Source organism: Melopsittacus undulatus, chromosome 18, assembly GCF_012275295.1.
Source record: "Melopsittacus undulatus isolate bMelUnd1 chromosome 18, bMelUnd1.mat.Z, whole genome shotgun sequence".
NCBI lineage: Eukaryota > Metazoa > Chordata > Aves > Psittaciformes > Psittaculidae > Melopsittacus > Melopsittacus undulatus.
The window spans coordinates 259,248-281,044 of NC_047544.1; the positions used below are offsets into that span (position 1 = coordinate 259,248).

Genomic DNA, 21,797 nt, shown 5'->3' on the forward strand with positions numbered 1-21,797 from the left:
TGAGGATGCTTCTGTTCGGGGTTCGGGATGGGGGAACCCTCCCTGCCCTGCCATTGGGCAGCTTTGCCCCAGCCAGCACCGGGTGGGGGGGGGGGGGGGGTTCTCCTGGGTTCATCCCATTGCCGGGATGGGGCTGAAGGTCACTGGGGAGCACCTACAACATGGGGGGGTCTGGGGCAGGGGCTTCTAGGCCCCAATGGCCACCAGCTCCTCCATACCCACAGCGCTGTGGGGTCTGGGATGGGAACCCAGCCCCAGCCTGGTGCGTGCAGCTTCCCACTGACCCCCCCCCCCCTTACACCCCCCCGGCCCCCCCTTGGTTTGCAATAAACACGTTTCTTGAGCACGGGGCCTGCACCTGATTCGGTGCCACCACAAGGGGGGGGGGAGGATGGCCCCCCCCAGGCACAGGGACCCTGCTCTGCACATGGGGGTCTCAGTGCCCGGTGGCCAGGGCTGGATTTTGGGGTCCTTGGGGGGTGGACTGGGGACAACGGGGGGGGGGTTGGGTTTGTCGGGATGGGCTCTGGGTGCTCAGTGACTTTGGGGGTGCCAACCTCGGGGTCTCACCCCATTGCTCCCCCCCCCCCCCCCATCCGTGTTCCTCCCCCCCCCCCCGGCTCCCCCGCGCTGAGGCAATGCACAAATAGAACCGGGCTCGGCGCAGCCCCCCCGGCCCCCCCCGGCCGCCCACGGTCCCCATGGCAACGGCAGCGCCAGCCGCCAGCCGCCCACCCGCGCCCGGGGGGGGCTCCCGATGCCCGAGCCCCGCATCGCCCCCGGCCACGGTGATGGGCGGCCGGGGGGGGGGGGACACACCGGGTGTGTGTGTGTGTGGCCTCCCCGCAGCCGGGCCCTGCAGCTCCGGTGGCCTCTTGTGTGTGTGTGCTCAAAGCAGAGCTGTGCCCCCCCCGCAGCAGGGCTGTGGCATTGGGGGGTTCAGGTGCCCCTTTGGTGCCCCCCCCCCCCAGCCCCTTCCCCAATTGGGGGGCGGGGGTTGGCCCCTGGAGGGGTTGTTTGGGGTGACATTGGGAGGGGGTTATGGGGAGGGGGTGGAGGTGGGGTCCCCGGGGGGGGTCTCGATATTGGGGTTTTGGGGGTGGCAGTGTGGGTCTGGGGTCCTCGGGGGGGATGTGCGACCCCGGGGGGGGGGAGTGCGAGTGTCACCCCCATGTGGGGGGGGTAAAGAGGCCCGAGGGGGGTGGGGAAAGGGGGATCCCGGGGGTCCGGAGGGGGGGGGATGGAGCCGACACCGGGGGTGGTCCCATCGCGGGGGCAGGTCCGGAGCGGGGGGGGGGGGGATCCCGTCCGGGGGGCGGCGGGGGCTGTCCCGGGCTGGAGCCTCCCCCGCCCGCGGCGCCTCCTCCCTCCCTCCCCCCCGCCCCCCCGCGCCGGGCGGAGCCGGAGCCGGAGCCGGAGCCGGAGCGGAGCCGGTGCCGGTGCTGCTCATTGCGGCGCGGCGGCAGCATGGCCACCACCGTGCCCTGCACCCGCTTCACCGACGAGTACCAGCTCTACGAGGAGATCGGCAAGTAAGAGCTGCGGCACCGGCACCGGCACCGGGGGGGGGGGCGCGGGGGGGGGGGGGGGCTCCGGCCGCCGCTCGGTGCAGACGTGACGCATCCCCCCCCCCCAACCTCAACCGGGACCGGCCCTGCCCAGCCCCCTCTCCCGGGACTGGCCCTGCCTCCCCCCCCCCCCCCCCCCTTGGACCCCTCCCCGGTCCCTGCTGCCCCCCGAGGACCCCCCCCCCCCCCGGGGGCTCACATCCTCATATCCCTCCCCCCCCCCGGTCCTTACAGCCGCCCTTGACCCGATCCCCCCCCCCCCCCCATCAGACCTGATCCCGCCCCGGCTCCTGCAGTCCCCCCCAGTCATTACAGCTCCCCCTTGCTCCTATGGATCCCCCATCCTCACAGCTCCCCCATCCCTCCGGATCCCCTGGTCCTTATAGACCCCCCCCAGCCCTCACCGGTGCCCCCCAGCGCTTACAGACCCTATAGACCTCTTTAATCCTGATAGAGATAACCCCCATCTGAATCCTTATGCCCCCCCCGAGGTCCCTACAGACATCCCTCATCCTCCCGACCGTCCTTGAGTCCTCTTGGCTCCTGCTCCCTTTAGATCCCCCCGAGCCCCCCACCCCTACAGAGCTCCCCACACATCCCTCATCTATAGCCCCCCCTCCCCGTGGTCCTTACAGACCCCCCACCCTCCCCTTGGACCCCTTTGGGCCTTACATAACTCCCCAAATCTGCTTCCCCCCCTCCCCCGTCGGTCCTTATGTGATGCCAGCCCCAATGGACCAGCCTAAGGACCCCAGCTCCTCATTGCACCCCCCCGTCGTCCCCCCCCCCCCGGTGCAGGTGTTGGAGGAGCTTGGTCTGTTTATGGGGGACTCATTTGCCCCCAGGGTGGGGCAGAGGATGAAGCAGAGCAGCCCCCGACCTGTGGGGGGGGTGCATAAAACAGGGAGGGGGGTGCAGATCCCATCGGGGTGCAGAGGGATGCTCGGCTGGGGTTACCAGGGGTCCCTTTGGGGGGGGGGGGTGTTGGTGCCATCGGGGCCATTCCCTCGTTCTCCCCAGAATCCAGCCCGTCCTGGTTGCCATGGCAACGTGGTCCCCATCCCCCCCCATCCTTCCGTGTCACCCACCAGCCACTGTGTGCATCACCCCCTAGCTGGGGCTATGGGGGGACATCGGCCAGTGGGAAACTGAGGCACGGGGGGGGGGGGAGCTGGAGCACCCCCGGGGCCCTGTCCCTGGGGCCCTGTGGGGAGGGGATGGGGTGTGCCAGGTCCAGGGGGTCCCTCTGGTCCCATGGCCGTGGTGAGGGGACCTGGGGCAGAGGGGGTGGACAGGGTCCAAGTGTCCCCATGGGACCTTGGCATGGGACTGCAATGTGGGCATAGCGGGGGCACTGCTGCCTTAGGGCCAGGCAGGGGGTGGGCAGGGGACAGCAGGGACAGTGGTGCTGGGGGATACAGGCACTGGTGGCACCAGGAGGGGCTGTGGGTGAGCAGGTGCTGCTGCTGGGCATGGGCACCATGTCCCCATCCCTGGGGCTGCTGCTGCCTCCCTGTGCCCCAGTGTGCCTGCAGCCAGGCCCTGTGCTCACTGCCATCATCACCACCATAGCCATTATCATCCCCATCCCCATCATCTCCATCATCCCCTTCCCTGTCATCTCCATCATCCCCATCTCAATCATCACCTTTCCCATCATCCCCTTCCCCATCATCTGTATCATCCCCATCATCTCCATCCCCATCATGCCCATCATCACCATCATGCCCATCATCCCCATCCTCTCCATCCTCTCCATCATCCCCATCCCCATCATTCCATCATCCCCATCATGCCCATCATCTCCATCATCTCCATAACCCCCATCCCCACATCCCCATCTTCTCCATCATCCCTGTCCCTAACATCTCCATCATCCCCATCATCTCCCTCATCCCCATCCCTATTATCTCTATCATTTCCATCCCCTCCATTATCCCCATCTCCATCACCCCATCATCCCCATCTCCACCATCCCCATCCCCATCATCACCATCACTACCATCACCGTCATCCCCATCATCACCTTCACCACTATCATCCCCATCATTCCCATCATCACCATACCCATCATCTCCACAATTCCCATCACCATCATCCCCATCATCTCCATCACCATAATCTCCATCACTCCACCATCCTCATCATCATCATCCCCATCAGCATCTCCACCACCCCCATCATCCCCATCCCCACCGCTGCTACCCCCATCCCTGCCACCATCTCCATCATCCCCATCACCCCGATCACCGCCACCATCCCCACCACGGCCATCGCCACCATCCGGGCCACTCGCTGTCCCCATGGCAACAGGCTGCCGGTGCCGGATCCTTCCCACACCCCCTCGCCCCGGTGATGCTGCCCCGGCCCTGCCACGCTCTCCCTCCCTCCCCATCCCCTCCAGCACCTCCCATCCACAGCCCCTCGGTGCCAGAGCCCCCCCCGGTGCCGGGTTCACCCCCTGCTGCTGAGTCACGGCCGGTGCAGCCCCGTTCCTGGGTGCTGAGTCACGGGGGGAGCCGGGTTTGGGGGTCCGGGGGTGCTGAGCCCATCCCTGCCCCCCCAGAGGCGCCTTCTCGGTGGTCCGGCGCTGTGTCAAGCTCTGCACCGGACATGAATACGCCGCCAAGATCATCAACACCAAAAAGCTCTCGGCCAGAGGTAGGACCCCCCCGGCGCTCCCCCCAGTAACCCCCAGCCTGGCCCCCAGTGCCCATGGGGGTGTGCAGCATGCCCAGGGCACCCATCACACCCAGGGCACCCATCACACCCGTGGCTCCCATCACACCCGGGGCATCCATCACACCCATGGTACCCATCACACCCATGGCATCCATCACACCCAGGGCACCCATCACACCCGTGGTACCCATCACACCCGGGGCACCCATCACACCCAGGGCTCCCATCACACCCGTGGCATCCATCACACCCGTGGCATCCATCACACCCGTGGTACCCATCACATCTGTGGCACCCATCACACCCAGAGCACCCATCACACCCGTGGCATCCATCACACCCGTGGTACTTGTCACACCCGAGGCACTCGTCACATCCGTGGCTCCCATCACACCCGTGGTACCCATCACACCTGTGGTACCCATCACACCCGGGGCACCCATCACACCCGTGGCATCCATCACACCCGGGGCACCCATCACACCCAGGGCACCCATCACACCTGTGGCACCCATCACACCCGTGGCACCCATCACACCCGGGGCACCCATCACACCCGTGGTACCCATCACACCCATGGCTCCCATCACACTCATGGTATCCATCACACCCGTGGTACTCGTCACACCCGGGGCACCCATCACACCCATGGCTCCCATCACACTCATGGTATCCATCACACCCGTGGTACCCATCACACCCGGGGCACCCATCACACCCGTGGGGCTGGGGGGTTGCTGGGTGCTCCATGGGGCTGGCTCTGGCCCTTCCCACTCGTTCCTGCTGCCCTGCAGGGTCCCCAAACCACCCCAGGGGTTGTGCATGTGTGTGAGCTGTGTGAGCGTACGTGTGTGTGTGTACATGTGCGTATGTGTGTGTATGTGTGTGTATATGCATGTGTGTATGTACACGTGTGTGTATGTGTGCGTATGTGTGTGTGTATGTGTGTGTACGTGTGTGTATGTGTGTGTACATGTATGTGTGTGTGTGCGTGCGTGTGTGTATGTGTGTGGACTTGTGTGTACATGTATGTTGTGTGTATGTGTGTGTACATGTGTGGACTTGTGTGTACATGTGTGTGTACGTGTTTTTTGTGTGTATGTGTGTGTACATGTGTGTATGTGTGTGTGTACATGTGTGTGTGTACCTGTGTGTGTACATGTTTGTGTACATGTGTACGTGTGTGTGTGTACGTGTGTGTACGTGTGTGTGTACGTGTGTGTGTGTACATACATGTGTGTGTGTACCTGTCTGTGTGTGCATATATGTGTGTGTACATGCATGTGCTATGTGCAAAGGTGTGTGTGCATGGCCAGGAGTGAGCAGAAGGGGGGTACACATGGGTGTGAGCAGTGTGTGTGCACATGTAGGTGTGATGTGTACATGGTGTGTGTACATGTGTGTGCACATGACGGTGTCCATGGGTGCACACACATGAGGGGTGCACAAGTGTGTATGTGCACACATGTGAGCAACATGTGCAACATGCACAGGCATGTGCACTGTACGGGGGTTGTGTGCACATGTGTGAACAGGATGTGTGCCTGTAGTGTGTCATGGGGTGCATGTGTACACGTGTGTAACGTGTGTGCACACCTTAGCAGGCTGTGTATGTGTGCTCTATGTGTGCACACATGTGTGTGTACTGGGCCATGGATGTGTGCATGTGTGCACACGTGTGCACGTTGTGTCTGTGATGCTCTGTGTGTGTGTGTGCACATGTGTGAGCCGTATGTGTGACCATGGTTACACATGTGTGTGTACACCTGCACATGTGTGCAGGGGGTTGTGGGCTGTGTGTCCATGTCTGTGTGTCTGCCCTGTCCAGCACATGGGTACATGCACATGAATCCACACACATGAGTACACACACACAGAGGTACAGCCACACGGTTGTACACCAGCACACAGGTACAGCCACACCTGAAGATACATGTGTGCACACAAGCATGACCACATGGATGTACTGCCTGACCCATAGGTACACCCATCCACACAAGTACAGCCTCACACAGCACACCTGTACACGTGTACATGCATGGACAACCCCTCGTACATCCACACACACACCCCCACATATGTGCACGCACACACATCCATACATGCACAACCACAGACGTACACACACACATCACAGCTGCATAAGCACGCACAACCACACATGCGCACACACCTGCACACATGTGCACCTACACACGTGTGTACACCCACAGCCACCTGCACCCACAGAGTGTTCATGTGTGGCTGCTCAGGATGGGGACCCCGTGGTGCGGGTGTTGGGTGTCCGGGTGTTGGGTGTCCGGGTGTTGGGTGTCTGTGTGTTGGGTGCTGTTGGGGTGTTGGTTGTCTGGGTGTTGGCTGCTGTTGGGTTGTCAGGCCTCTCCCTCACCCCTCTCCTCTCAGACCACCAGAAGCTGGAGCGCGAGGCCCGGATCTGCCGGCTGTTGAAGCACTCCAACATCGGTGAGCACATCCCGTGGGTACCCCCGGTGCATGGGGTGTCCCCCCCTTGGGTCCGTGCTGGGTGTTGGGATGCGCTGACCTGTCCCTGTCCCTGCAGTGCGGCTCCACGACAGCATCTCAGAGGAGGGTTTCCATTACCTCGTCTTTGACCTGTGAGTGTGGCCGGGGGTACCGGGGGTACCGGTGGGGGGGGGTGGTGGGGGCCGTGTCCCGGGGTGACGGCACCGGCTCCGTGTGTTTCAGGGTGACCGGGGGTGAGCTGTTCGAGGACATCGTGGCACGGGAGTACTACAGTGAAGCTGATGCCAGGTGAGCCCCGCGCCCCCACCCAGACCCCCCCGAACCCCCCTGGACACCCTCAGGCCCCCAGTGCCCCCCCCAGGGATGGGGCAGCTCCAGCGAGGCAGGCAGGGGGGCACCCAGTGTGGGGGGTGGTTCTTACCCTGCCCCCCCCCCCCCAGCTCCATCCTGCTGCTGGGTGCTCAGTGGGCCCCCCAATGTCCCCCCCCCCCCGCCGCTGAGGCCTGGCGCTGTCATGACATGTGTGGGGAGTGGGGGGCCCCCAGGGCCCCCCCCGTGCCGGTGCCAGGCCCCCAGCGCCCTGTGTGCCACCGTGTGCCCGTCCCCGTGGTCTCTGGGCTTTCACAACATTGTTTCTCCCCCCCCTCTCTCGTTCCCCCATCTCCGCCCCCCCCATCCCCATCCCACCCCCCCCCTTCCGTCCGTCCTCCCCCGTCCCCCCCATCCCTCCCCGTCTCCCATCACGCGTCGCTCGGGCTCTGTGCGTGTCCGTGTGTCCGTCCATGTGTCCGTCTGTCCCACCGCTGCCCCTCTGCTCGCTGCCCCCCCCCCGGCACCCCCTTCCCTCTGTTTTACCTCCTGCTGCCCCCCAACCTGCCCCTCTGTCCTCCTGCCCCCCACTCCCATCCCATTCCCATCCCACCCCTTTATCCCCATCCCACCCCCTCCCACCTATTCCCCATCCCTCCCCTTCACCCCCATCCTGCCCCCCCCGCCCCCCCCGCCCCCCGCCCCCCGTTTTGTTTTGCAGTCACTGTGTCCATGAGCTATTAGCGCGTTTCTCCCACCCATCACTTTGCCCCTGTGCAGAGGGAGCCGCAGGTCAGTATAATGGGGGGGGCCGGGGGGGGGCCGTGCCCCCCACCTGCCGGAGCATCAGTGCTGCCCGGCCCCGGGACCCCGCTCTGGGGCTCTCTCCTCCCTCCTTTTTCTGACTCCCCCCCCCCCCTTTTTTTGCCCCCCCCTTGCAGGGAGGTTGCCCCCCCCATGCCCCAGCACCCCCCATCCGGGCGAGGGCCCCCCCTTCACCCCCATTCCAGCTCTCATCCCCCTGCTCCTTCCCCCTTTCTTTCTTGTCTCGTCTCCATCCTCCCTGCCCGCACCCCCCATCCCTCCCCTGTGAGTCCTGTCTGGGGGTCCCGAGGGGCAGCAGGGCTGGGGGGGGCACAGCAGAGCCATGAGGGTGACCCCCAGAGCTTCATGCGAAGATGGGGGCACCCCCTGAGGGGCACCCAGGGGTGTCCCCCCAGGCAGTGACCCCCCCCCAGGCAGGGGTATGGGGGGTGCTGAGCTCAGCACCCCCCAATATGAGATATTGATGTTTCTGTAGGGTTCCCCCCCAGGCGCAGTGGGGCCAGGGGCTGGTTTGGGGGGGCAGGAGGGGTGCAGGAGGAGGGGGGGGGGCAGCGTGCCCCTGACCTCCCCCCCCCCCACCATTTGCACGCAGCCACTGCATCCAGCAGATCCTGGAGGCCGTCCTCCACTGTCACCAGATGGGGGTCGTGCACAGGGACCTCAAGGTGAGCCCCCCCCATCCGTCCGTCTGCCCCTATGCAAGGGGTCCCTTGTGGGGGGGCCCTGGCTCCGTGGGTCTGGGGGGGGTGTCACTGAGCTGCCCCTGGGGATGAGGCTCCCCCATCTGAACCCCTTTTTGGGTGCATGTGACCCCCCGATGGCTCATCCAGGGGGCTCAGCCTGTTGGGGTGCAGGGTTGGGGGGGGCTCAGGGTTTGCTGTGGGTGTGGGATGATGGTGAAACCGGCTGGGGCCGGACAGACCCCCCCGCGGCAGGACCTGCTCCATGGTGGCTGCAGAGCCCCTCTGCTTCCTCCCACATCCTCCTCTCCCTCCCTGCCCGTACCCAGCACTGCCCATACCCGGTGCTGCCCATACCCAGTGCTGCCCATACCCAGTGCTGCCCTTACCCAGTGCTGCCCATACCCGGTGCTGCCTGTACCCAGCACTGCCCATACCCGGTGCTGCCCATACCTGGTGCTGCCCATACCCAGTGCTGCCCATACCTGGTGCTGCCCATACCCAGTGCTGCCCGTACCTGGTGCTGCCCATACCCGGTGCTGCCCATACCCGGTGCTGCCCATACCCGGTGCTGCCTGTACCTGGTACTGCCCATACCTGGTACTGCCCATACCTGGTGCTGCCCATACCCAGTGCTGCCCGTACCTGGTGCTGCCCATACCCGGTGCTGCCCATACCCGGTGCTGCCTGTACCTGGTACTGCCCATACCTGGTGCTGCCCATACCCGGTGCTGCCCATACCCGGTGCTGCCCATACCTGGTGCTGCCCATACCTGGTACTGCCCATACCCGGTGCTGCCTGTACCTGGTACTGCCCATACCTGGTGCTGCCCATACCCGGTGCTGCCCATACCCGGTGCTGCCCATACCTGGTGCTGCCCATACCTGGTACTGCCCATACCCGGTGCTGCCTGTACCTGGTGCTGCCCATACCTGGTACTGCCCATACCTGGTGCTGCCCATACCCGATGCTGCCCATACCCGGTGCTGCCCATACCCGGTGCTGCCCATACCTGGTGCTGCCCATACCTGGTGCTGCCCATACCTGGTGCTGGCTCCGCAGCCGGAGAACCTGCTCCTGGCCAGCAAGTGCAAAGGGGCTGCAGTGAAACTAGCCGACTTCGGCCTCGCCATCGAGGTGCAGGGAGATCAGCAGGCCTGGTTCGGTGAGTGCCACGAGTGCCCCTGCCCCTGTGTCCCCCAATACCCCTTGAGTCCCCCCATACCCCCTGTGTCCCCCCATACCCCCTGTGTCCCCCCATAACCCCTGTGTCCCCCAATACCCCCTGTGTCCCCCCATACCCCTGTGTCCCCCCATACCCCTGTGTCCCTCCATGCCCCTTGTGTCCCCCCATGCCCCCTGTCCCCTCCAGTGTCCACCTTGTCTCTACCCTGTGCCCAGCACATCCCTGCTCCATCCCTGTGCCCCAGTCCAATGCCCACTGCATCCTGTCCCTGTCTGTCTGTGTCCGTGTCCCTGTCCTGTCCCCATCCCTGTCCCTGTTTGTGCCCCTGTCCCTGTCCCTGTTTGTGTCCCTGTCCCTGTTTGTGCCCCTGTCCCGTCTCTGTCCCCTCCCATCCGTCCGTGCCATGGCTCAGCTCCTGCCCATCCCGTCCAGGCTTTGCGGGCACACCAGGATACCTCTCCCCTGAAGTCCTGCGCAAAGAGGCCTACGGCAAACCTGTGGACATCTGGGCATGCGGTAGGTGAACCTGTCCCTGCCTGATCCCTGCCTGATCCCACCTGATCCCTGCCTGATCCCACCCAATCCCTGCCGGATCCCACCCTATCCCTGCCGGATCCCACCTGATCCCTGCCCGATCCCACCCTATCCCTGCCTGATCCCACCTGATCCCTGCCTGATCCCACCCAATCCCTGCCGGATCCCACCCTATCCCTGCCTGATCCCACCCGATCCCTGCCTGCTGCCTGCCCAATCCCCCTCCTGGTCCCATCCTGATCCAAACCCAGCCCCAATCCTATCACCTTCCTGGCTCCATCCTATTCCCAGTTTCATCCTGTTTATGTTGGTCCCATCCCAGTTCCTGTCCCAGCCCTATCCCAGCCTTCATCCTGGACCCATCCCTGTCCCCTTCATCCTGGTCCCATCCCTGGTACCTCTCCTGCCTCCACCCCAGCCCCGTGCCCTGGCCCTGATGCCACTGTCCCCTGCACAGGCGTCATCCTGTACATCCTGCTGGTGGGGTACCCCCCGTTCTGGGACGAGGACCAGCACAAACTCTACCAACAGATCAAGGCTGGCGCCTACGATGTGAGCCTGGTGCCGGGTGTTGACTCTGGAACCTACCGAGGGACAGGCTTTGGGCTGCCTGTCCCATGGTGCAGTGTGGGGCTGTCCCTCCCCAGCGTCACCTCCGGTGTCCCCTTGTGTGTGTGTGTGTGTCCCAGTTCCCTTCACCCGAGTGGGACACGGTCACCCCCGAAGCAAAAAACCTCATCAACCAGATGCTGACCATCAACCCGGCCAAGCGCATCACAGCGCACGAGGCCCTCAAGCACCCGTGGGTCTGCGTAAGTGCCCCCCCTCTGCCCCATGGGGTGTCCCCGGTCCCCCCCCGTGGCCATGGGGCTGGTGCTGACCCCCATGTCCCCACAGCAACGCTCCACCGTGGCCTCCATGATGCACAGGCAGGAGACAGTCGAGTGTCTGAAAAAGTTCAACGCCCGGAGGAAGCTCAAGGTGAGACCCCCCCCGAGTGACCCCCCCGGACACGGACCCATCCCAGCACGTTCCCACCGGCACAGCCCCATGCTGACAGTGCCATGGCCCCATCCTGCACCCTCCTGCACCCCCACCCCATGGCCCCATCCTGCACCCCCACCCCATGGCCCTATTGTGCACCCCTAAACCATGGCCCCCTCCCGGACCCCACAGGCCTATCCTACACCCCACAATCCATGGCCCCATCCTGCACCCTCCTGCACCCTTACCCCATGGCCCCATCCTGCACCCCTAACTCATGGCCCCCTCCCGGACCCCATGGCCCTATCATGCACCCCCCACCCTATGCCCCATCCTGCCCCCTCCCGCCCCCCCCCCAAGCCCCCCCCGCAGCTCTCTCTGTGCCCCACAGGGCGCCATCCTCACCACCATGTTGGCCACCAGGAACTTCTCAGGTAAGGGGGGGCTCCCGCTGCCGGGGTGAGCCGGGGCCGCAGCCCCCCCGCCCGCAGCCCCCGCCGGGGCTGGTGCCCGGTCCCCTCTCTCTGTCGCTGTCTTTCTCTCTTTACCCCCCCCCGAACCCCCCCTTTGACACCCCCCCCCCCCGTTTTTTCCCCTGTCGCCGAGGACGGGGCGTGCGGTAGCCAAGGGGGGGGCAGGACACGGCCTCCCCCCGCACTCAGCAGCAGGTAGTGCCGCTCCCGTGTGTCCCCCCCCCGCAGTGCCCGGTGGAGTCGGGGGGGGGCACAGTGTGTGTGATGGGAGCAGCAGGGTCCGGCCCCCCGGAGGCTTCACCCCGTTGGTGCCGTCGTGGGGAAGGGGGGGTGGGAAGCGGGGGTGTCCCGGCTGCGCCCCCCCCACCTGAGCGCCCCCCCCCCCGGTGCTAACGGGAGCTCCGCTCCGTTCTCTCCTCTCGTGCCGCTGCCGCAGTGGGCAGACAGACAACCGCTCCTCCGACCATGTCGGCGGCCGCCGCCGGGGCCCCCCTGGGGCTGGTGGAACAAGGTAGACGCGTCCGCAGAGGGCCCCCCCATCCCGGCCCTGCTTGGTCTCTGTGTCCTTCACCCCCCCCCCATCCCCATCCTCTTCCTCACTCCCCCCCCCCCCCCCCCCAACGGGTTTCGGGTGCCCTCCTCGGAAATCGGAGCGCATGCATGGCCCCCCCCGCACTGCATCCCCCCCCCCCCCTCCGCATCACCCCCATGGGGCAGAGATCCCCCCCCCTTGTCACCCCCTGTGCTCCCCCATCGCTGCTTGGGTGCCTGTGCCCTGCTGTGTGGTTCCTGGGGGGTCACACACACACTGGGGGACCCCCACGTGGGACAGCAATGGGGACATTGTGGGGGGGGGAGATAATTTAGGGTAACCCCCCCCAGATGCATGGGGAGACACTGCATGGGGAGACACAGCTGCATGAAGGGAGGAAACCATCGCATGCCCCATGGCCCCCCCACAGCATGTGCCCCCCCCAACCCCGCATGGCTTCCTGAGAGCTGCAGCCGGTGTTCGTGGCGCCGCGGAACACTCGGCGGGTGTTAAACCGGGGCCCCCCCCCAAAGGGCTCCATCCCCCCCCCCCCACAACCGGGGTACCCCCCCCACAACCGGGGTACACCCCCCACAACCGGGGTACACCCCCCACAACCGGGGTACCCCCCAGTTCGGCTCTGGTTTAAACCCCCACCTCTCAGCGCCCGCCTGCTTCCTGAGGAGGGACCAGGACCCTTGGGGACACCCCGACAGGGACCCCCATGGGGACACGGCTCTGCCAAAGGGGGGGGCAGGGGTGTCGTGCCCCCCCCCCCCCACCCATTAGTCCGCTCCATACTGGGGGCTGATGCCTGTCACCCTGCTGTCACCGGACGTGTCACCCCCAGCACCGCTGTGACCGCAGCGGGGGGGTCCCCAAGCTTGGAGGAGCAATGAGGATGCTCAAGGTGACACCAACCCCCCCCCCCAGGCCACCAGTGACCCCCTCCCGTCCCCCCCACACCCCCTGCAGAGCTCGCGATAGCAGTGACAGCAGCAGTGAGAGATGCTCCTCGTCCCGTCCTCGTCCCCTTCCATTGTGACCCGGGGGGGGCACCGGGGCCACCCCTGCCCCCCCTGCACTCAACTCGTCTTTTTTATGATTTTTTTTATGTTTTTCCCTTTTTCCCCCTTTTTTCCCCCATTTCTCTCTCGCTCCCCCCTCCTCTCTCTCTCTCGCTTTCCTTTCTGCATTCCTCCAAGGTAAGCCAGCCCCCGCGGGGGCCTCCAGGGTGGGGACCCCCCCCCAGCTCATGTGGGGACACCCCAAGATGGGGCCACCCCCCATCAGCATGTTCCCCCTCCCCGACATGGGGTGATGGGCACTGCTGGCACATTGGGGGGCATCAGGGAGGGGGGTCGGGGGTGGGGGGTCGGGGGGGGACACACACACAGTGTCCCTTGTCCCCGAGGGGGGGGGATGGTCTCTGATGCTCTTCCCCCCCCCCACAGCAGCTAAGAGCTTACTGAACAAGAAGGCGGATGGTGTGAAGGTGAGTGGCTGTGGGGGGGTCGTGGGGGGTCACCCCCCAATACCACTGAGCCCCCCAACTCTCTTCCCCCCCACTCCCCCCCCAGCCTCAGACCAACAGCACCAAAGGCAGCGCCGGCGTCACTAGCCCCAAGGGGACCCTCCCGCCCGCTGCACTGGTAGGTGCTCCCCTGACCCCCCCCCCCCGGATCCATCCCATCATCCCACCCCATCCCATCCATCGCCATGGCACCCCCACCCTGTCTGTCTGTCTGTCCGGCTGGCCCTGGTGTTGCTGGGGATGAAGGGGAAGGGGGGGATGAGGATGGAGAGGGGGGGTCAGGATACGCACGTGGGGGCACCCACGCAGCATGGATAAGGTGGGTGCAGGATGCAGGCACGGGGTGCCCCCAGCATGGGACAAGGTAGGTGCAGGACACAGGCACAGGGGTGCCCCCCCCATGGGTGCAGTGTGATGGGTGCAGGATACAGGCACACAGGTGCCCCCCCCATGGGTGCAGTGCGATGGGTGCAGGATACAGGCACAGGGGTGCCCCCCCCATGGGTGCAGTGTGATGGGTGCAGGATACAGGCACACAGGTGCCCCCCCCATGGGTGCAGTGCGATGGGTGCAGGATACAGGCACAGGGGTGCCCCCCCCATGGGTGCAGTGTGATGGGTGCAGGATATAGGCATGGGGATGCCCTGACATGGGACAAGGTGGGTGCAGGATGTGGGCACAGGGGAGCCCCTGCTATGGGTGCAGTGAGGTGGGTGCAAGATATGGCCAAGGAGTAGCCCAGCCATGGACAAGGTGGGTGTAAGGATATGGGTACAGGAGTGTCCTGGGACATGGGTGCAGGATACAGGCCCTGCCATGGACAGCATGGGATCAGGATACGGACACAGGGGTGCCCTCGCCATACAGATGAGGTGGGTGCAGGATATGGGCACCCCATGGCCCTGCTGTGGGACAAGGTGGGCTCCTCACCTGGGCACGAGGGTGTCCCCACAATGGAGACAGTGAGGTGGGTGCAGGACACAGCACAGGGTGCTCCTGCCGCGGCACTGGAGTGGTGTCAGGATGTGACCCTGGGGTACCTGGCACACAGATGATGGACATGGGGGGACCCCACCAGTGGGCACGAGGTGGGTGCAGGACACAGAGGACCCAGAGTGTGGTGAAGTATGTGTGGGATACGGGATGGGGCTGTCGCAGCAGGAGCAGGGTCAGGGATGATCCAGCACATGGACAGCAAGGTGAGTATGGGATACAGGCACAGGGATGCAGGACACAGGCACAAGGATGCCCAGTTGGTACCGTGAGTCCAGGATACAGGCACGTGGATGCAGGACACAGGCACAAGGATGCCCAGTTGGTACCTTGAGTCCAGGATATGGGCACGTGGATGCAGGATACAGGCACAGGGATACCCATTGGTACCTTGAGTCCAGGATACAGGCACAGGGATACCCATTGGTACCTTGAGTCCAGGATACAGGCACGTGGATGCAGGATGCAGGCGCAGGGATGCCCGGTTGGTACCGTGAGCCCAGGATGCAGGCACATGGATGCCCAGCCGGTGCCATGAGTGCGGAATCCGGGCATGGGGGATGCCCATCCGGTGCCGTGATCCCAGGATACGGGCATGGGGCCATGGAGCTGTTGTGGGGGCTGCAGGCTGCAGGTAAGGGGATGTCCAGCTCAGGCTGCTCGGCCGGCACAGGGAGTGCAGTGCACACGGGCACGGGGCTGCCCTCCACCCCCCCCAGCTTCTCCTCTTGCTGTGTCCCCCCCCCAGCTCTTCCCCCCCCCCAACCTCTGTCTTTCTGTGAATTAAACCATTTGGCTTCCGCTGGACTAATGACTTTCTGCTTCTCTCCCCCCTCTGCCCTCCCCAAATCCGGTCTGGGTCTCTCTTCGCCCCTGTCCTCGTGCCGCTCGCTCCGTCCCCCCCACCTCCGTTGTCCCCCTCTGGGCTCTCGCTTCCTTCCCCCCCCCCCCCCCCCGCCTCTGTCTCTTTCCCTTCTCCCATAGGAGCCTCAAACCACGGTAATCCATAACCCCGCGGACGGCGTTAAGGTATTGCTGCCTCTCCCCCCCTCCGGTAGCGCCGGGGCCGTCCGGGCCCCGCTTTCCGCCTCCATCACCCCAGCATCAGCCATGGCGCGGGCGGGAGGGGGTGACGGCAGCTCGTCCCCATACAACCGGTGTCACCGGGGTCCTGCCGGGCCCCACCAGGCTCTTCCCCCATCCCCGCTGGGGCCTGACCTCACCCCCCTCTCTGTCTGTGTCTCTCCCCCATCGCCGCTGGCAGGAGTCGTCCGATAGCACCAACACCACCATCGAGGATGAGGACACCAAAGGTGATGGGGGCTGCAGGGGGGGGCTGGTACTGGGATGCACTGGGGGTGGAATGCTCTGGAGTGGCACTAGGATACGTTGGGATGCACTGAGATGGTGCTGAGATGCATTAGGATGTACCGAGGTGGCGCTGGTCTGCACTGGGATGCATTGAGATGGTGTTGGGATGCACTGGGATGCATTGAGATGGTGTTGGGATGCACTGGGATGCATTGAGATGGTGTTGGGATGCACTGGGATGGTGCTGGGATGCACTGGGATGGTGCTGGGATGCACCGGGATGCATTGGGATGCCTGAGATGGCACTTGGATGCACTGGGGTGGCATTAGGGTACATTGGGATGCACTGAGATGATGCTGGGAAGCACTGGGATGTGCTGAGATGGCACTGGGATGCATTGGGATGCACTGAGAGGGGGGGCAGAATGCACTGGGATGACACTGGGATAAATTGGGATGCACTGAGATGATGCTGGGATGCACTGAGATGATGCTGAGGTGGCACTGGGATGCATTGGGATGCACTGAGATGGCACTGAGATGCATTAGGATGTACCGAGGTGGCGCTGGTCTGCACTGGGATGCACTGAGATGGTGCTGGGGTGCACTGGGATGCATTGGGATGCATTGGATGCCTGAGATGGCACTTGGATGCACTGGGAGGCGGGTGGAATGCACTGGGGTGGCACTAGGGTATATTGGGATGCGCTGGGATGCACTGGGATGTGCTGAGATGGCACTGAGAGGGGGGTGGAATGCACTGGAATGGCACTGGGATAAATTGGGGTGCACTGAGATGATCCTGGGATGCACTGGGATGTACTGGGATGCATTGGGATGCGCTGAGATGGCACTGAGAGGAGGGTGGAATGCACTGGGATGGCACTAGGATAAATTGGAGTTCACTGAGATGATCCTGGGATGCACTGGGATGTACTGGGATGCATTGTGATGCACTGAGATGGCACTGGGATGTACTGACTCTGGGATGCACTGGGATGTGCTGAGATGCACTGATGTACTGGGATGTACTGATACTGGCACTAGGATGCATTGAGGTGTACTGAGATGGCACTGGGATGCACTAGGACAGCACTGGAATGTACTAAGACAGCACTGGAATGTTTGGGATAGCACAGGGATGCACTGGGATGGCACTAGGATGCATTGGGATGCAGTGAGATGGCACTGGGTTGGATTGGGACACACTGCAGTGGCATGGGGGATGGCGCCAAGGTGCATGAGGGTGCACTGGGATGTACTGGAATGTCACTGGGATGGCCTGGCATGCACCAGGATGCACTGGGATGATACTGGTCTACAGTGGCATGGTAGCAAGGTTAATTGAGATGCACTGTTTGGAACTGGGATGTATTGGGATGCACTGGAATGGTACTAGGACTCAGCAGATTGGCACTGAGATGCAGTGAGATGTCACTGGGATTCACTGGGACAGACTGGAGTGTAATGATACGCTCTGCAGTAGTACTGGGACACACTGGGATGGAATTGGTCTGTGTTGGATTGTGCTGAAATAGCACTGGGATGCACTAAGATGGCACTGGGACATACTAAGGTGGAACTAGGCTGTGTAGGAATGTGCTGGAATGACATGAGGTGCACTGGGAAACACTGGGATGGCCCAGGAGTGGCATTAAGATGCACTGGGACACACTGGAATATAGTGGAGTGACGCTGAGATGCATTGGAATGGCACTGGAACACAATAGGGTGACACAGAAATGGCCTGGGATGGCTCTGGGATACAGTGATATGGTATCAAGGTACATTGAGATGCACTGGTATAGCAGTGGGATGCACTTGTTGGAACGGGGGTGTACTGGGATGCAGTAGAATGGTACTGCAATGCACTGGAATGGAACTGGGATGTAGTGAGATCCACTGGAATAATGCTGTGACTCAGTAGACTGGCACTGGGATGCCATAGGAGGACAATGGGATTCAACATTGTGACACTGGAATGGAAATGAGATGAACTGGAATGTGCTGGGAGGGTATTGGGACACAGTAGGCTGGCACTGGATTGCACTGAAATGCACTGGGATGGCCCTGAGATGTACTGTTGTAAACTGGGGTGTATTGAGATGCCCAGGAGAGATGTACTGGCATGCACTGGAATGTACTGGTTTGTCACTGGGATGCAGTGGGATTGCACTAGGATGGAACTGGGACATTTTGGGTGCACTGGCACGCATTGGGATGCAATAGGATGGCACTGGGATGTGTTGTGATGCACTTGCATGGAACTGGGATTTATTGTAATGCACTGGGATGCACGTGAATTACCCTGAGACAGAGTGGGATGTCACTGGGAGACACCTGTATGAAACTGGATGCACTGGAATGGCACTGGGGTATAGTGGGACATGCAGGGTTGACATTGGGAAATAGAGGGAGTACATGCTGAGGTGGCACTCAGAGGATACTGGGATGTGTCAGCGTTCTGTGAGGGCACTGGGATGGTGCTGGGCTGTGCTGGGCTGTGCTGGAAGGGCACTGGGATGGTGCTGGGCAGCGTTGGGATGTGCTGGAAGGGCACTGGGATGGTGCTGGGCTGTGCTGGGATGCGCTGGAAGGGCATAGGACCATGGGGAGGTTGATACTGGTGTGGCAGGGCAGAGCTGCAGGGCCCTGGGTGCATGGAGGTCCCTGGTTGTGTTCCCATGGTCCATCTGTCCCCATCTGTCTGTCCCCATCCCTTCTCCCCATGTATCCCTTCACCATGTCCCTGTGTCCATCCCAGTATCTCCCATGACATGGCTCTGTCCCTGTCCCACCGGCCCTGTCACCACCCCCATTATGAGTGTGTCTGTCCCCAGTCCTCCAGCACAGGGCACCTGTGGAAGGGATGGGGATAGAGATGATGGGATGGAGATGGGATGGGAACAATGATGGAGATAATGATAGGGATGGGATGGGGAAGGAGATGGGATGGGAGCGGGATGGGGTCAGGGTGGTGATGGTGCCGGTGGCCCTCCAGCCCGTAAGCAGGAGATCATCAAGATCACAGAGCAGCTCATTGAGGCCGTCAACAACGGGGACTTCGAAGCCTATGCGTGAGTGGGGTCACAGGGGGGTTGGGGGGGGTCCCGTGGCCGCTGCTGCCCCACGGCTGCCCCACGGCTGCCCCACGGCTGCCCCACAGGAAGATCTGCGACCCAGGGCTCACCTCCTTCGAGCCTGAGGCTCTGGGCAACCTGGTGGAGGGGATGGACTTTCACCGCTTCTACTTTGAGAACTGTGAGTGCCCATTGCTGCCTGCACCCTGCCTGTGCCCTGCCTGCGCCCTGCACCCTGCCTGTGCCCTGCCTGCACCCTGCACCATACCTGCACCCTGCCTTATCCCTGCCTCTGCCCTGCCTGCCCCCTCCTGTGTCCTGCACCCTGCCTGCGCCCTGCACCCTGCCTGCGCCCTGCTTGCACCCTGCACCCTGCCTTATCCCTGCCTCTGCCCTGCCTGCACCCTGCCTGCGCCCTGCACCCTCCCTGTGCCCTGCACCCTGCCTTATCCCTGCCTCTGCCCTGCCTGCACCCTGCCTGTGTCCTGCACCCTGCCTGTGCCTTGCCTGCCCCCTCCTGTGTCCAGCACCCTGCCTCTGCCCTGCCTGCCCTGCCCATGTCCTGCCTGTCCTCTCCCAGCCTATCCCCTTCCATCCTCCCTCCCTATCTCCTATCTGCATGCCTGCCTGTCCATCCTCCTGTCCTGCCTGTCCCTCTGTCCATCCTGCCTTGTCACCTGTCTCGCCTGTCCCCAACCCTCCCCCTGCTTGTCCATCCCCTCCCTGTGTCCCACCAGTCCCTCCCGTGTCCCCTGCCTGTTTCCCTGCCTGCTCCTGCCTGTATCCATCACCCCCCTCCTCCAGCATCCTGCCCGTGCGCTGCATTACCCGTCCCCCATCCCCTCCTCCCTGCCCGTCCCCACTGACCCCGCGGCCGCCCCGCAGTGCTCTCCAAGAACAACAAACCCATCCACACGACGATCCTGAACCCGCACGTCCATGTCATCGGCGAGGACGCCGCTTGCATCGCCTACATCCGCCTCACGCAGTACATCGATGCCCAGGGCCGGCCCCGCACCAGTCAGTCCGAGGAGACCCGCGTCTGGCACCGCCGCGACGGCAAGTGGCAGAACGTTCACTTCCACGGCTCGGGGGCTCCGGTGGCCCCGCTGCAGTGAATGAAGGTGAAGGCAGGGCCGGGATGGATGAGGGGGGGACAAGGGGGGGGGGTCCCGGATCGGTCTCACCCCATCCCCATCCCCGCAGAGCTGTCCTGGTTCCAGCCTGACGGAGCCGGCGATGGGAGCCGAGCCGGCAGCCGGAGCTGCGGCCCCGAAGCACGCGTCCGCATGCCTGTCCCGACCCCCCCCAACCCCCCCGCTCCTCCCCTCCAGTGCCTGTGTTTGCAGAAAACAAAAAGACAAAAACCACACAAAAAAACCCAAAAATGCCAAAATGACAAAAAAAAACCCATGGGGGAGGGGGGGGGGAACCCCAACCCCCACCCCACATCCAGCCCAGGCGGGGGCTGGGGGAGGGGGAGCGCTCCCATGGCCAGACCCCCCCCCTCCTCCCGTACATCTCTGCCTGGGGGTGTCTCCCGGCTGTAGCGGGGAGGGGGGTCCCGGCCCGGCCCCCCCGGCCCCGGCTGTGCTTGTGGCGTGTCGCTGTTGCTGGTGGTGGATGTTGTTCTTTGGGCTCCGCTTTCGCTCTCCCCGTCCCTGTACATAGAGAGAGCTCTTTATTTTTGAATTCCCATGGGGGGGCCCTGGCTGGGGGGGGGGGGGGCACAAACACACACAAGGGACCCCCCCCCACCCCGGTGCTGGGGATCAGGTGGGTGCCGTCGGGGGGTCCTCTGGCACCCACCTCCGTGTCCCCTGCCCGGTGACAGAGGCACCTCTGGGTGCTGCTGGGTTTTATTGGGGTGATGGGGGGGGGGGGGGGGGGCCGCGGGTGCCACGTACCAGGGCTGGGACAGGGGCTCGGGGCGATCCAGCCAGCACTGACGCAGCATCGAAAGCACTTTAGACTAAGAGAACGGGTCTCTTAGGGGGCACAGGCTGCTCCGCCGGGGGTCCCCCCATGGCACCGGGCTCCCCTGCCCCTCTTGGGGACACACACACACAGACCCCGGCACCCCCAACCTCCCCTTGCCCACGGAGGGGCTCCGGGCACTCCCATGCGCTTCCCATCGGCCCATCTCCACATCCAGAGGCACCGTGTTGCTGGGGGCTGGTTTGGGCTGGGGGGGGGGGGGGGGGGGTTAGGGGGGGGTATTTATTATGATGATGATGATGATGACTCTTCTTTTTTAATCCTGATCAGTCTTTCTGCATGCCCTTTGCGCGGGAGCAACCCTCGGGCGCTAACGCTGTATGTGAGGAGCTGAGCTGAGCTGTTTCTGTCCCATGAATGCTGGTGGATCGTTGCCAAATTTGACTCTTCTTCCCCTTTTTCTCTCATTCTTTTTCCCCCCGTTTCCTGCCCCCCCCCGGACAACAACCAAACCAAACCCTTTGTCTTTTCTTTCTGAGCCTTGTAAGTGTAAAAGATTCCTCGAATTTCGTTTTTGTCTCGGGAAAACTGCAAATAAATTATGAGGAAAAACAACAGATAAGAGGGGATCTCAGTGCTCTGTACCAGTGCCTGACTGCAGCATGGAGCCGTGTTCTGCTCCC

The 21,797-nt window shown here is 63.4% G+C and overlaps 1 protein-coding gene across 7 annotated transcripts; it reads left to right on the forward strand.

Moving 5' to 3' along the window:
• Nucleotides 1-1,416: 1,416 nt before the first annotated feature.
• On the forward strand, nt 1,417-21,736 carry CAMK2B (calcium/calmodulin dependent protein kinase II beta). 7 transcript variants are annotated; one of them, XM_034070372.1, is made up of 21 exons: nt 1,417-1,532; nt 4,135-4,229; nt 6,654-6,713; nt 6,811-6,865; nt 6,957-7,022; nt 8,461-8,533; nt 9,612-9,714; nt 10,168-10,251; nt 10,727-10,821; nt 10,959-11,081; nt 11,167-11,250; nt 11,645-11,687; nt 12,163-12,237; nt 13,716-13,753; nt 13,839-13,910; nt 15,770-15,814; nt 16,050-16,098; nt 19,098-19,173; nt 19,263-19,357; nt 20,062-20,300; nt 21,445-21,736. In XM_034070372.1, exons 1-20 carry the CDS (start codon nt 1,468-1,470, stop codon nt 20,292-20,294), a joined length of 1,629 nt encoding a protein of 542 aa, XP_033926263.1. In that variant the 5' UTR covers nt 1,417-1,467; the 3' UTR covers nt 20,295-20,300; nt 21,445-21,736. The 7 variants fall into 7 exon arrangements, with proteins under 7 accessions (XP_033926263.1, XP_033926258.1, XP_033926259.1 ...); XM_034070367.1 differs by lacking the exon at nt 12,163-12,237 and having other exon boundaries at nt 13,713-13,753; XM_034070368.1 differs by lacking the exons at nt 12,163-12,237; nt 21,445-21,736 and adding an exon at nt 20,383-20,578.
• The last annotated feature ends 61 nt before the right edge of the window (nt 21,737-21,797 follow it).